Source organism: Pseudopipra pipra, chromosome 3 (assembly GCF_036250125.1).
Source record: "Pseudopipra pipra isolate bDixPip1 chromosome 3, bDixPip1.hap1, whole genome shotgun sequence".
NCBI classification, from domain to species: Eukaryota; Metazoa; Chordata; class Aves; order Passeriformes; family Pipridae; genus Pseudopipra; species Pseudopipra pipra.
In genome coordinates, this window is record NC_087551.1 from 16253960 (window position 1) to 16269529 (window position 15570).

Sequence of the window (15570 nt, forward strand, 5' to 3'; positions counted from 1 at the left end):
GCAGGGCCGGGGCTGGGTGGGCGCTGCCGCTCCCCTGGCATGTGCCGGAGAGCTCTGGCTGCGCCCCCGGCCCCTCGCCATCACCACCATGAATGCGGTGGATTTGGAACCCCCGTCGTGAGACACAGACCAGGACCTGGCCCCGGCGCGGGTGACGCTCGGGGTGGTGCCGGTGCTGGGGGGTCCGCAGCGCACTTCGGTCCGGGCAGAAACAGCGGGAACGCGCCTCTCCTCTCCTCACCGGGCCGGCCGGGGTCTCCACCGTCACCCACTCGGGGCTCGGGGACACCAGGACACGGGGACAGCGGGACGCGGGCGGGCGCGCGCACCCCCGCACCTCCCCCCGCAGGCGGCGCGCGCCGAAGCCATTCATGAAAAAATTGACGTCAGGCGGGTGGGCGGGGCCCGGACCCGGGACACGCCCCCCGGGGCCATTTAAGGCGTCGCGGCGGCGGGCGTCGGGCTCAGAGCGGCGGCGGCGGAGTTGTGGCACCGGCCCGTCAGTCCCGGACAGCGACGCGCGTCGTCCCGCCTCGTCCCGCACTGTCCTGCAGCGCCCGTGCCGTGCCTGGGTGCCCCTCCCGCCACCCCGCGCCCGGGGCTGCCTCCGCCGGGACTTCATGTCTGTGCTGTGCCCCCTGCCCTGGTGAGTGGGCACTTCCCGCGTGGGGCGGGCGGGGGGATGGCGGCTCTGCTCCTGTGGTCGGGGGGCTCTTGAAGCGAAGCCGCTGCGTTTCTGCCGGAGCTTCGGCCGCCTCCCCTGTCCCGGGAGGAGGCGATGCAACGTGGGGCCCCGGGGCAGGATTTAGGGAAAGCGGAGGGAAGGAGGCCGGTGGCGGCGGTGCACACGCCGGGAGGTGCGAGCCGGCCGATAGCGGGATGAGCCGCGATAGGGGGAACTGCGAACTGTGGGAGTTCACTTCACTTTCTCGCACTGGAAGCGCCATCAAGGCTGTAAAAGCCGGGCTGGAATTGGCGCCGCTCTCTCCGCTGGTGTGGAAGTCCCCGAGGTTGTAAAATAAGTCAGCGGGAGCTAAAGCACACCGGCTCGAACAATAAAAAAAGAAAAAATTATATATAAAAAAGCTAATTAAAAAAAAACCAAACCAAAACCCCCAGCGCTTGCACTTTACTGTGGTTTTTTACTTTCTCCCCCTCGGGGGGCAGAGCTGAAGGAAGCGGAGTTAAAAGCGAAGCGCTGCCGCTGGAGCCTCCCCGGGTGTGCTTGAGCTGGGCTCCTGTGGGGAGAGTCAGGGAGGTGCTCCCAGGGCATTGGATATAGCTCCGGCTTGCGAGGTACTGAGCTTTTTCCGCTGCCTTCCAAGGGGGGGCAGGAAGGAAGGGACCAGAAATAGACTGCCTACAGCCTCTGCTGCTCGCTTCGCTTTCCCGATGCCGTTTGAACCTTGCTCAGTCCTCCCGGAGCCCCTCAGATCACTGGAATGCTGTCTTTTGTTTCTAGCTCTGATTATCTGAGATCCGCTGAAATGACTGAAGTGATGATGAACACCCCAGCTATGGATGAGATCGGGCTAAGCCCCCGCAAGGATGGGCTGTCGTATCAGGTAAGTGCTTTGCTGACTGCTGAGGCATTAATCCCGTGTGGAATTGCCTGGGCTGGACTGTACATTTGGTCTAATGTACCTTTCTATAGCCTGACCTAATAGTAGGTCTTGCTCTAGTGAGAACTAGTCAACAGACTGGAATGTTTGCTTGGCAGGAGATGGTTGTCTAAAATATCACTCGATATCAGAGCGGGTTGGCAGAAGACTTGGTTGCTTTTGAAGTGATTGAGCCCCCACTCATTCAGCATTCCTGGGTCTCTGGGAGACAGGGAGAATGATTAAAGAAGGATTCATGCCGCTCACTGGGCTGAGAGGACTCTTGAGATCTTTGTAAGACAGCATACAATTGACCTGCTGAGAGCAGGAGGATGCTGGTTATATGGCATCTACATCTGTTTGATCTGTTTCTTGGTTTTCCTGACTGACATGCCCATTTGAGAGGGTTAACAGCCCTCTGTAAGCTACAGTAAGGCCAGAGACAACCTAAACAAGCCTTGAAATGTCACTGGAGATATCAGTGATACCTGAGGGCATGAGCTGCATTCATTCTGAAAGGTCTGAACAATGTAGTTAGCTGTTAGCCTCTAGATCAGTGACTGGGGTGAAGAGATGGTCTTCAACCAGCTCAAGCCTCAATATCCCTTTCATCTCCTAGCTTATAGTTAATCAAAGTGCAAGTTATGCATCTCAGCCTACTAGTTCCATGGCTTCCTACACTTCCAGGAGACTTGTTGATGAAATCTAACACAGATGCTGAATGCTTGCAGATGACCTGCACCTGGTCTGTGCATTGGGTGACTCTTACCGGCAGATCCAGATGCAGGGTTCATCCTTTGCAGATGTTACACAACCTGCACAGAGGCAGTTGCTCTAAGTGTGCATCCAAATGAGGTGTGCTGCTCTGTGTTTGCATATTTATGTCTGAAAAATGAGCTACAAGGCAGCAGCAGTTCACTGAAGCATGAAATCAACTGAACTTTGGGCCATGGCTGAGGCCTCCAGCAGAAGGCAAAGCTATATGGAGAAAAAGGGGATGCGTTGCTTTTTTTAGTCAAAATTCTGGCTCTGGATTGTGCATGATGTTTGGTTATAGCTGTGCTGTGCTTCAGTGCTTGAGTTAGTGGGAAGCATGCAGCCTCTTTCCTCTTTTACAGTGGGAATGCACAGGAATGAGAGAGGTTGTAAACCTGAAGCAATCAAACTTACCTCTGTGGGATGTTAGGTCATCTTTATGGGTCGCCTTTTGAAGAGGCTTAACCCAGTCATGACAAAGGCCTCTGTTTACCTATCCAAATTTCCAGTGAGAGGCAAGATCTAGGTGCCCTGCTTGTTCTCATGATTGCTTCAGCAAGGTTTTTTCCACAAGTGCTAATGACCTTGATAAGTCTGTTTGGGCCAACTGGGGAACAGGCCTGTTTGGTTTTGAGTGGATCATCTGAACTGGAAGGTGCATGAGTCATAAATGCTGACTATTCATATCTATGCGGGGTTCTTGCATCTTAGATCTCTTCTCTTTAGTGGTCTAGTCACAGATAACTTTTATCAAATTCCTGCAAGAGCTGGGAACTTCACCTTGATGTGAAACACACTGATGGTACCAAGAGCTGAGGTGTTGAAATGGAAGATCCTTATGGCAGTAGGAGTGTGTGGGCTGTGTATGAGGTCTGCCTCTAAATCAGGTTCGTGTAAAGAGGATTGGAGAGTAGGATCCAGCCTTCCTTCTCTGGCTGCTAGGCTGGGAATGTCACAGTGTAAGTCAAGGTAAGTTGAAAGCATCCTTAAAGGGTTGAAAACTCAAGTGAGAACAGCAAGGGCAAATCTGATGTAAATAGCACCATGGACTCTTTGTTCTGCCTCAGACTTTGTGCCTCATCTTGCTGATGGTGAGAGTTTGGTACATGGAAAATTGTATGCTAGTCTGAGGACTATAGTGCAATAACTTAAAACCAGACAGGACTAATGGAGCATGACTGCTCCTACACTGAGGCTTGTTGTTCTAAGCTGCAACATCTTCCTCCACTCATCTGCAGTGTCAGTGTAACAGCCCTTGACTGGCTACAAGAGGCAAAAAATAGAAAAGTGTAGCCAGAACCAGGAGAGGCAAGGCTTTAGCTTCAAAAATTTCTCTTGTTCCTTTAGTAGAACTTGTATTTATTTTACTACAGAGATGACCGCAAACTGAGGTTCAAAATGCCCCCCTTCAGGCTCTGTAGAGCAGGGACTGCCTGTGAATTGGTCTGTAGGATGCTGTGAGACTGGGAGCTGCTTCTGCCATAGGCAGACATGAAACTGTCTGGACCAGAGGGGGTGGTACAGCAGCTTTGCTAGAACTGTAAAGCCCATCAATATCTGCTGCAGACAGACTTGTCCTACCAAGAGTACTGTTTCATAGTATTTTTGCCTTTACTTGGAAGTAAACTGAGGAAACAAGCTCTACCCTGAGTATAAACTTCAGCAATCCAATTTCCCTGTCCCATGGAGTTCACTGAACTTCAGGGCTCCTGTCTGTCTTGCTGGTTATGAAGTGAACTTGTGTTGTTGGCTTTTTCCTTCTGCTTGCTTCACCCTCATGCCTCTGCTCGTGCCCTGGACTGTCTGTCAGTCCTAGACATCAGCTGAAGGTGTGCGCTCCTCTCACTGCTGAAGCTTCCTGGCCTTTGCTGGGCTGGCCATTACTGCTCTTTAAGCAATGGTATGGAAAGTCAGAGTGCAAAACTAATACCAGTGTTAACTGAGTTGCCTGCACAGGCTTGAGTAACTTGTACAATTCCATTTGCAAAACATGCTTTCTCAGTGTAGGAATGCCTTTTTCCCAGTTAATGCACAAAATGCTTGTAAGCTTATGTGCTGATTTCAAAATCTTTCTCTGTAAGACAGCTCTTATTACTGTATTTGTGACAGAAAGCTGCTCTCTGAGCCCCCTGAAGATGGTTGAGCCAACAGATATCAAGGGACTGAGCAGAAGTGAATGGTGAATTTGGGGCATGAGTCTCAGAACAGGGCAGCATAGACAAAACAGAAGATGTGACTGAAGAGATGATGTCATGCTGGGTCTTGTGCCTGCAGTGAGGAGCTATTTCTGGATCTTTAATAGATGTCCCATAATTCCCAAGGGACTTACTAAACAAAAAACTCGTTGAAATGCAGCTGATGGCTCAAGATGCCCCTGCTACAAACAGATGTGCCTATGGAGGGCTTCATGCACTTCCTGCCTGGCAGTCTCCAGCGAGCCGGGCCTTTTTTGCTGCCAGCCGGAGCTAATGTACCATTTGCTATTTTCCAGCCCCTAGAAATACCCGTTCTTTGAAGAGCCTCGTCAGCACTCTGCCAGCTTGTCCTCTGCTGCCGTCTCGCAGCAGCACGAACAATGCCACTGAAACTGAGGCTGAATTAATCATTTCTTGGAGCTCTTGTCAAAACAGTGCCTTGACCTGAATCCTGCCTTGCTTCTTGGAAGTGGAGCGGGGTTTGAGCACAACTGAAAATACATTAATACCCAAAGTGTGTGTTTTGAGCAAATTCTGAGTTGAGTGTGCTGCTTCACTGCAGACTGTCTGTCTGGCTGACTCGCTGGTCCTGTGGGACTTTAGGCTCCCTTTTAGGAAATTGGCCTGCGGAGGCTGAGCTTGCCTCATGCCATCAGCTGGGGTTTGGTTGTCATGGGGAGCTTGAGCTCTTTAAGTCATGATCGCATCATGCCGGGATCTGTCTGGGTTAATCACAGCCACAGCTAGCTGTGAATCACGTCAGAGTGGCTGAATCTGGGTAAATAGGCTTAACATTCCATTCAGGGTCTATGGAAAAAGCTTGGTGTCGTGGAAGTCGTTTTTGGTGAGTGTAACACCTCTTCACCAGCACTGGGGAAGCACTTATTTTCCCAGGGAGCTGTGGTGGTCAGTGCTGACGGGCTTGAGCTGTGTCTGCTGGATCCCTCCAATTAAGCTGGGAGACCAATGCATTGCTGACCCTAGGGCTGATGGCTTAGTGGAAATTGAACTTCCTCTGTAATTGTCTTGTTTTCTTGTGAGGTGCTTCATGTCTCTGCAGCCTTGATTTGTGCAGGGGAAGTCCTGCATCACAGCTGGTGCTTGCTGCTGGGGAAGGTCTTGAGACTGGGCTGCAAAAAGGTGATCATAGCAAGCATGATTACTAGACAAGACTGGTAGGCTGAGTCAGTGCTTATTCCAGGGTCTGGGACCTTGAATGAAGACAGGAGCAGGATATGGGGTAAACAGATCCAAAACTAATCATGTTTGCAGCTCTGCTATGCACAAAACTGTTCCACTGAGACCCAACCTGAAGACCGCAGCTAATCGGAACACCTCAGTGTGTGTTTTTTCCTCCCTCCTTTGATACCTTGTTACTTTGTTGGAAAATTATTAGATGTATGAAGTTTCCTTGACACCATCCCCCAAGATAGGGCAGTATGTCTGTTGCTGAAGAATTATCATAGTTCATCAACCTGAGTCACGGGCTGCTGTGTGAACACTTGATGGAGCTCAGTTTCGAGTCATGACTACTGTGTGAATAAATGTATGTATTGTAGCTGGAAAAGTCCTCCAGAGAGGGCACAGAGAGATGGCTTAAATATTTCCTGAAATGAGCTTGTCATGCTTCTCAATGGCAGTAAAGTTTTGTTTTAAAAGCTTAAATGATGGTTTGGGATTTGGAATATTGGCTTGATACTGCTGAAGAGGCACAAAATTCAGCTTTGTAGTACTGGGAGGATGAGTGATGTGTACATTGGGGTGCATGCTGTACCTGAAGTGGTATGTCTGCCAGTACAGACTTTTCAGTCTTGTATAGTTCTACTGCAATGAAACAAAGCTTTCCCCCAAAACAGTAACTTAATTTGGAAAGATCTCATTGCCTTAGTCTCCCTGTAATACAATTTAAATAGTTTTCAGCCCCATGGGAGGGGAGACAAGCATTTTAACTATGGGTGTTGGTATGGAGTACACATGTGGAAGTTGTTTTGAATTTACAAGTGTCACTTGGATTATGGTAGTGCTGAGCTAATCCTCTTAATTGTCTGACATCTCTCCTGCTTTTGGTGTTTCTCCATCCCTGTGAATGCTGAGAGGGGGTTTGAGCCTCCCCAGGGCAATGAAAACTTTCCATTCTTGTTGCCAAGACTTCATTCAAGGAGAGTAGAGCTAGATCATCTGAAACAGAGACAAACATGATCTTCCTAAAATCATTTCAAGTTTTGTTTCAAGTTCTGCTTTTTCCTGCCCTTTCTAGCTGCAAGGCAAGAGTTTGGTCAATTTGTATGTGATCTGGATTGGTTCTTGAGGAGAGCAGTTCCCCAAACATAATCTGGAGGGGCCTGTGAAAACCAATCTTGCTGTTAGTGAGCTTTGTTGAGTAGGGTAAGAAGATACATACATGTCCTCTGTGGGCTGTAGAGGTGTTGGATGGGTCTCTCCATGGGCCAGGAGTTGGGCCTCAGCAACAGAGGGAGGCTCTGCAGAAGCGATTGCAGCCCCTCATGCAGTATCATGCAAGTGAAGGGTAGGAAGATACCTTTGAGTTGCTGCTAAATTTGATTTTAGACAACCATCACAACCAGTTGGTGGTTGTCACTTGTCCCCCCCACCAAGTGACCAGGTCAGCCAAGAGAAGGCCTCAGCTGTGTGCAAGGTGATGAATGAGAGGGAGAAGCTAACCCATGCCTGTTTTGCTCTTTAGGTGGTGGGGAGGTGCAGAGTCTTCCTCCCACGCACCTGAGCTGAGTAATGTGACTAGAAAGGCTTGAAGGCAGGTTTTGCTGTCCTGGCTCCTGTGCCACAGAGTGCAGAGCTCCCAGGTCAGAGCTGAGCTGCTGTATTCCCAGCGTGGACCTTGCTGCAAATTTGGAGAGTTTTTTTCTTTCCATTGTCTAAATCTGGAGTGGGACCAGATTAGGCATATGGAACCAACAAATGTAGCATGACACTGCTGGAGTGGGACAGGAGACAGCTGATGCTTCCCTATGTTTTTTTATAAAGAGTGAGTGGGGAGGCCGGTTGGGGTAACTTTTCCACCCATCTTTCCCAGATGTACAATTAGTCTTAATCTGCAGCCCTTTTTTCTCAAGTCCCTGTGCTTGGCCTGCTGTTGCCCTGGATGTCACATTGAAGGAAATCTGCCTTTCTGTACTTTTTCCATTGACTGTCCACACCCCTTCAAAGGGCAGTTGCAACATCTCCCTTCATGCTGCCTCAACGATTAAAAAGCATGACTTAGTGGAAAAAATCCTGACCTTCTTGGGTTCGGCCTGTCCTGCAGCTGTTTGAGATAAGATTGTGCTAGGAGGTTTTTTTATTAAAAAAGCTGCACACCACATTTTGCGGATATTTGTTTGTAAGGAAATGACTGCTACTTAGTTTCTGGAAAAAAAATCTGTCAGGCTATTTTCAAAGAAATTGCTCCAATTTGACCTAATGTGCTTAAAATAATAGCAGCCAAAGGTTAGTTTAATTATTATACTACTATTTTTCTTGCATAGGAGGCTATTTTCATGATATTATCAGCTTATGTAACCTCCTGAACCACACTTTTTTTTTTCCATTGCAACCTTCTAAACTGTGTAATGTCAAGGGTACTTTTTTCCTATCCTGAGTTTAGATAATGAGTTGATGCTTAGGAGTCACTGCCTGTACTTCCAGTAATGCACCGTGTGCCCGAAACTGCCTTTGTTTGCCTAAGCAGAAGCCACAAAGTTCCAAGGAACAGTTACAGTCTCACTTGTGCCAGGAGTGACTAATAGCAAGTAGCTCACACTGCAGTGCCCAGGTTGATATGACCATGTTCGAGGACCTCACCTGCTCTTGTGCACCTGAAGAGCATGTGGGTGGTGGGCGCTGAGGTGGGAGCTGGACTCTTGCACCACTGTCCCCGGGACCAGATGAATGTTTGCAAACAGCCCCTGATTTGTTCATTACCTTCTGTTACCTCGCCTGACTTTGCATTAAGTAGCAGCCTGATGGCTGTCTCAGGTTGGCAGTCTGGTTGCCACAAAGCTTTGCGTGCAAGGCAGAAATGAGGCTGCATAGCAGAAGACTGAATATTGCCAAGGAGGGAATGGTGCAGTTAGAAGTTGCTAAGTCAAAGAATGAGTTGATAGGATGTTATTTAGTTTTTTGTGGCCAGGGCATCCCAAGGTGGTGGATACCCACGTGATTGGCACAAGGAGAATGACGCTTCATGGTTAATGCTCAGGGCTGCTGGACGGGGAGCCTGCTTTTGTAACTGGAACCACAAAGATCAAAGCAGATCTCGCTCTCAAGCTGAGGCTGAGGCTGGCAGCGCTGCTCCCTGCAAAGATGCTCTTGTGACTTTCTTGAATGCAGACGGTGTTCAAAGAAAAGTACAGCCACCTGAGTTCTCACCCCGTCTGTAGCCTCAAGGGGAAAATGCATTTTGTCGTTATCTTCTTTGGGGTGTTTAAATGCAACTGTAATGTGAAATGGGCACTCTGATAAAATTGTTTGAAATAACAGGTGGTAATTGTTTAATGAGGACATCCAATGTGGCAAGTGGCTTTTGTCACCCAGCAGTTCCCTTCTGGGAGAGCTGGAGTTTAGCTGTTCCCCTAGTAAGTTACCTATAAGTAATACCACCTTTTCTGTTCACATTGCAAAGCTTCTGCTAACACTTCACCAGCAGTCTTTCCTGTACCCACATTTCACCTCAGTTCCTACTAGGATCAAAGTGTGCATCCAAGTGGCATTACCACCAAATACGCGCCTTGGTGCTTCTGCAATGCATGAGCTTTTGCATCCGTATTGCAAGCTATGGATGGGAGGAGATGGATAAGGTAATGGTCTGTGCACCTTGAGAGGCTGGAGAGAAGGGAGTCCTCCTATTCCTTGCATCAGAAATATGGTACATAACTGCTGGGTATGGCACAGGTACCTCATTCCTGAAGAAATATGGTCCAGTAGCCAGCCCTTCCATACAATGAGTGTGTCTTCCTGCTGAGTTTCACTGCTGGTGTATGGTAGCTGTAGCCTGCAGAATGCTGCCAAAATTATCTCTAAAATGCAGCTGAGCTGCTGTTTCAGGCTGGCACTGTGGCCCTGGAGCGATACCAGACACAGACCCTTGCTGCAAGAGTCTGGACCACTCTAGCCCTGGGTTGCCATGTGCCTCCTCCTTTCCAGCAACAGAGCCTGGAGAACGAGCCCTGTTCTCATATGCAGCTTGACCAGCAGCAGGAAATGAGATCTCAGATTCTCTGATCAAGATAGCTCAGTGTGCAAACTCAAGAGCATTAATGCAAAAGCAGGGCTGGGGGAGTGGGGCGTTTGGATAAACATCCAAAAGGGCAGATACCTATTTGCTGAGCACTATCCAAGCAAGCGCGTGCTCTGGAAGCCTCTTGGGCAGTGCTCATTTCCATTACTTGGAGACTTGAAAAGGTTACTTACAAGTGCAAGAGTATTCCCATCACTCTGTGGTTGACTCTGTGTCCAGACTAGTCTGCCCTGAGGACCTGAGTGTCTTGAGTTGGGTTTTGGCTAAGACTGTTTGAATGCAGCCCCTCTCACAGACTGCTCCTTGGCTCTTTCAGATCTTCCCTGATCCCTCGGACTTCGATCGTTACTGTAAGCTGAAGGACCGTCTGCCCTCGATCGTGGTGGAGCCGACGGAGGGCGATGTGGAGAGCGGTGAGCTGAGATGGCCGCCTGAAGAGTTCCTCGTGCAGGAGGAGGACGAGGAAGAGGAGGAAGAAAACTGTGAAGACGCAAAGAAGGACAACAAGGAGCAATAAATGGCATCTGAGGAAAGGCAAGGGACTGCACCCTTCTGAAGGAAGAGCCACACTTTTTTTGAAAGTCTTTTTAAAAAGACAAGTTCAATTTTGCACCTGCGAGATCTTAGTTTTTTTGTATTCTCTGTATCGAGAACTGAAGCCCTCGGTGTCACCAGACCTCCTGAGGAAGGAAGGAAGTAACGCAGAGAAATGTTTGCTGTTCTCAAGATCATTATCTGTATTTTTCCGAGGCGGAGGCAGCAGTGAAATTCCAAGCACATGGCAGAGGGTGACCACCCGAGGACTGCTGGAGGGGGGAGCTCGGGGAGGGGGAGGAAAGTTGGCGATGGCAGCGTTTGGCTGGGAGCTGCCTCTGGCTAAAAGCATGAGAACAGAGCTGTAATATCTCAGATTTGCCTTTCTTACAGCTTCCATTTTGTGTGTTTTGGGGGGCGGAAGGGTGTCCATAGCGAAGCATGGCTAAATGCTCTAGTGACAAGGGGCCTGTAGCTCTCCCCGGTTTGGCACCTCCTAGGGTAAGGTGAGCGTCCATAAGAGTAGTTCGGTTTCTTGCTCTCGCTGTTGAGCCTGTTTCCCAGCCACTTTTCCCAAAGCTATTTTCTCCCCCTGTTTGCCTTTAGACTCTTACATGCTGAACAGCTGTATTTGCAGGATAATGTTAGGCTGCTGCTTGTCATCTCTACTGCGATGCCCTAGTTTATCTTGCAGGTGAGGTTAGCGTGAGGTGATGCTAAAGGTGCTTCTGTCTGCAGCAAGAGCTCATGTAGGTTTGAACACCTCAGATTTTTCTCTCCTATTTGCTGAGGCTGCTGTGATTGGTCTCATGTCATATGGCACCCAAAGGAGGTGGAGACTTATGCCTCCTTACCTTGGTGTCCTTGAGGTTGTAGGGTTTCATGTCTCTTAACTAGCTGGTCAATGGGCTTGCGAGGGTTGGGGTGGGGTTGGGGGGGGTCTCCTCCGGCTTTGCACTGCAGGGCCTCCTCAGTGCAGGACAGGCTGGTAGTGGGGTGTGTTGTGGGGCTGCCAGACCCGGAGATCATCCAAAGACGAAACACCAGATCTAGTGTGGATCACCAGTGGGGGTTGTAGGAGGGGTCTCTTGGGAGAGGATTAGTCTGGGTGTCCTGAGACAAGATGTGTTTCTGCTTCTTAGCAAGGGTGAAACATTCATGGTTTTTTAATGAAGTGCAGACTGTCTTGTGAAGTCTGTGGTTGTGTCCTCTTCACCATATCCTGCCTCAAGGAGAAGTCATTGCCTCCATTTGAGGAGAAGGCCAGTCTGCTGCCAGACAGGGTAACCTGCTGCTTTCCTAGAAAGGGATGATCTTGCATCTTTGGGGACCAGCTCTGGAGCCAGTGGTCTTGGGATAGGACAAGAACAGTTACCACCTAAACCAAATCTGGGGTCATGGAAGAGAAAAAAATGTCAAGGCCTTAACCAAACTTCCATAATAATCCCAATGCCACCCCCCTTTGCTTATGACTCGTTCCATTTTTAAAATCTATTTGGACGTGTGTGTATTTGTATTTTTAATACCTCATGAGTAGTTAAACGCTGGTGGGGTTTGGGAACCGCTTTTAACATATTGGCAGGATTGTTTTAGTCTTGTCTTGCTTGTGTTTAAACATAATGGCAATAATTTATCAGCTCTGTGTAACTGTTTTGGACAGATCGGAGTTTGGAGATGAGTTAGCACAAAGCAGGAGAAATTCAGTGTTCCTACACTGTGGCTGGTCTCTGGTCCAGCCACGCAGACCCAGTTATACACACTCCCTGCCCACCTTGGTGGATGGCTGATCACTGAATGGTCATGATGTGGTGATACCATTTTCTCTAGTGATGGATTCAGCTGTTGTATCTGTAACACTTGTTCTAGTCTTGCTGTCTTACTGGAATGAGCTTGTATACCTGCATACCAGCCAGTTGTCTTATTTCTAAGTGTTACTCTCTATTGGTCTCTACCATCTGTACCACCAAGTCAAAGCTGTATATCAAAGATATTACTATGTGGGCAGCAGTGAGATGGCAATCCTTGGACTTCAGACCTGCTGTTTGCCCTAAAGACTTGCATATTTCTGTCTGCATCCTTTTTTCGGAAGTATTGTGTATATTTCTATTTGTTGTTGAACGTATCTAAAGAACAAAGCACTCCAGTAAAACTCCTCCTGTTGTATGATATACATTCTATATTTCTGTAATTCTTTTTTGAGCCTCAGGGAGAAGCTAGCATTTTTTTCAAACTACATTTTTGTCACTGTGACAGTTGTAAATAAAGTTTGAAAATGCTTTCCAAACATACTGGCTTTGTTTTTACTGCCAGAGTGGGTTGGGATGGTTAACATTCCGGATCATGGCCAGTCCTTGTGTTTCAGATCTTAGGTGTGCTGACTTGCAAGGCTAATGCCAGTATCTGAAGAGGCTCATGTCTGTCAGCTGAGGCTCTTCTGTGAGCCTGGAGATGCTGTTTTCATGCATGTGGCTGCCCTCAGATCATGCCTTATGGCATTGTAAAGCTGATCGACTTAGAATGAGGGGCAGCATGTTTGCCTTCCATCTTCCTGTGGCTGCTTATTGATGTGTGAAAGGCTGCAGCAAACTGCTGCTCCAGCTGATTTGGTCCTTAAAAAAAAATCTGTATTTATATCTGTAATCTACATCTACCCCCTTACCTAACCTTACAGAGCATGAAGTAATGGAGAGTGGAAACTATTCATAGCTGCTGTTAGTCATGTTCCTTGTGCATGCTCTTACCCTGCCCTGAGCAACAAGCACGAAGGTAAGTCTTGCCTTGCTGTGGGATGTTGGGGTCTCAGCTGAGCTGCCCAGGGCTGTCTTATTTGGCCATTGCAGGTCTAGAGGTCAACTCTTCTTGAGTACTTGGTTGTATCTTGTCACACACTGATGGCTGTGTGCTATGGTCTGTGGTGCTGCAGGAGGAAATGGCATTTGAATGTGATTCTGAACTTGTTTGGTAGCAAGGCAGTGCTCAGGGTATAGAAATCTGACCACGCCAGGATTCAGTAATTAAAATTGTGTACTTAATGGGATTAAATTTTCCACTAAAACCATGTGATAAGAAGCAAACACCCTGGAATACCCATATATTTAAGATACTTGGATAGAAGTTCCTGTGATTTGGCAGGTAACGCTCTAATCTTACCTATGCAAACAAGCTCAGCTTGAGGCTAGTGTGTTATGTTTACATGAGACTGGTTTAAATACACTAATGACTATTAGATTTAATGCTTGAACTGAGGGCATGGTCAATGTGAGCCCTACAGTTTAAAGATGAATTGTATTGGGCTCAACCCTCATGGATGATTTACGCCATGGAAACAAATGCCTTGCCTTTCCTTTTCTTTAGTCAACGTCTAGCTAAGGTGCCTTGATTTCTTCTTTTTCTTGGGCATGGAGTTACTTGCCTTGTAGAAGCTGCTGCAGCATTTCTAAGATGAAGTCCTGGTCTGAAATCAGTGATGTTCACTCTTGCCCAAGAGCATTTCAGTTTAAAATACAACACTGGTTAGGGAAACTGCAAATGTATTGAACTTGTCTGCTACTTCAACGTGCTTCACACAAACAGGTTTTTCAGGCTTGTGTCACAAAGGAGCCACTCACTTTGTTTCCTGATGCATCATGCTATTTTGGGGCCAGACCAGAAGGTTTGGCCTCTCATCTGGGCTTGCTCTGCTGGGGGTCTGCTTTGTATCAGCCTGGAGCAGTGCTGGTGGGAAGGAGGCTCTTTTCTGCTCCTTGGCTCTAGCTGTTGTGGTCAACTTGCATCATCAAATGAAAATGAGCTTGCTGCTGAATGGGTGAGCCTGAATTGTCCCAAAACATTGGTGGATGGCATAAGGACCTCTCTTTGCACATGGAGCAATGTTTCTTCTGGCTCTCATTTAAACTTGAGGCATTTGTCCTCCCCAAAGCTTTGCCCTGTAGTTGAAACTTGTGACACAGCAAGCTGTGCGCTGCTGTTCTGCTTAGTTCAGCCTATATTCACTCTCCCAAATACTTCATTTGTAGTGTTCACTGTGTACCCACTTCTGTTTGGCTTCATCAAAGCACACGGTCACTTGAAACACACTGTGCAGATGAACTGTTGGCATCTGATTTTGCCTGCGTTTGGGTGCAGATGAAAAATTTTTGCTCTGTGGGAGTGCAAAGATAATTCACCATCAGCATTCCATGTGGGGAGCAGCCCCCCTAGGAAACAGCTCCCCTTGGTACAGGTCAAAGTCCTGCTCTGGTGTAAGCACACTCTTTATCATTGCAAGCAACGGGAGAAGCTGAATTGTCTTCCAGGTGAGCTGTCTCCTTCCAATTTTAGTCTCTGTAGGAAGTTCCCAGCAGCTGAGGACATGGAATTTCATCCCTGTGATGTTGATCTGCTTTGAGATACCTCGAAGCACAATCAAAACTAAAACAAAATCTCTCAAATCTATTCACCTGGAACAAACTAAGGGATGCAAGGAGCAACACGTAATGCACATGCTCTGAGCTCTCAAAAAGCGATCCTGGGCACAAAGCATCTCCATGTAAACAGAGGAATTACTATCCCTAAATCCTTGCTTGAGAAGAAAAGCTCTGGGTGCTTCATGGTTCAGGTGATGCCTTTTCACTTATGTTTGGACATGAAGGCAAAGATCTGGGTCTGGACCAGGGAGAAGCACAGCAGAGTTCAATTATGCACCTGCCCACTGCCCCCAGGGTTGGTGGATCCCTGTCGATGCCTCTTCTCCCTCCAGCAGCACCGTGCGAGTGCGTGTCCACACGTCCTGCTGCAAGGCTGTTGCTGCGTGTTTCAGGGTCCCCTGGTGAAAAGCTGGATTAAAGGCTAGGTGGGGGCAAGTGGGTGGCACTGTGGCATGTTTAAGGTTTCTTTGCCTGGGTATGCTCAGGCACGAGTGGAACATGCTGGGGCTCCCTGCAGCGTGCAAAAGTGTGGGGCATCCCTTGAGCCTGGGCTCATCAACAGCTCTCCCAGAGGTGGGCAGTGCCAGTTGCACAGTGGCATTGGATTTTCAGCCACTTGGGTTAAAAAGGTGTCACTTTTCTACATCTACAGTGATCATCTACCTGCAGAAAGGGTTGTGCAAGCCTGGATGGAGACCAGCTTTGCTGAACTAAGCTCAAACCTGTCCTAACAAAAATGGAAGCTTACGAGCGGTTTATTTAGCAGGGGGAGGGAAGAGGCTTCATGCCCAACACCTACAGAGGAACTGAGTGCAGAAACCTGC

The 15570-nt window shown here is 48.3% G+C and overlaps 1 protein-coding gene across 1 annotated transcript; it reads left to right on the top strand.

The window, feature by feature from the left end:
• Window positions 1-349: 349 nt before the first annotated feature.
• Window positions 350-12624, top strand: LBH (LBH regulator of WNT signaling pathway). Its single transcript, XM_064648019.1, has 3 exons — window positions 350-646; window positions 1463-1565; window positions 10123-12624. Exons 1-3 carry the CDS (start codon window positions 372-374, stop codon window positions 10321-10323), a joined length of 579 nt encoding a protein of 192 aa, XP_064504089.1. The 5' UTR covers window positions 350-371; the 3' UTR covers window positions 10324-12624.
• The last annotated feature ends 2946 nt before the right edge of the window (window positions 12625-15570 follow it).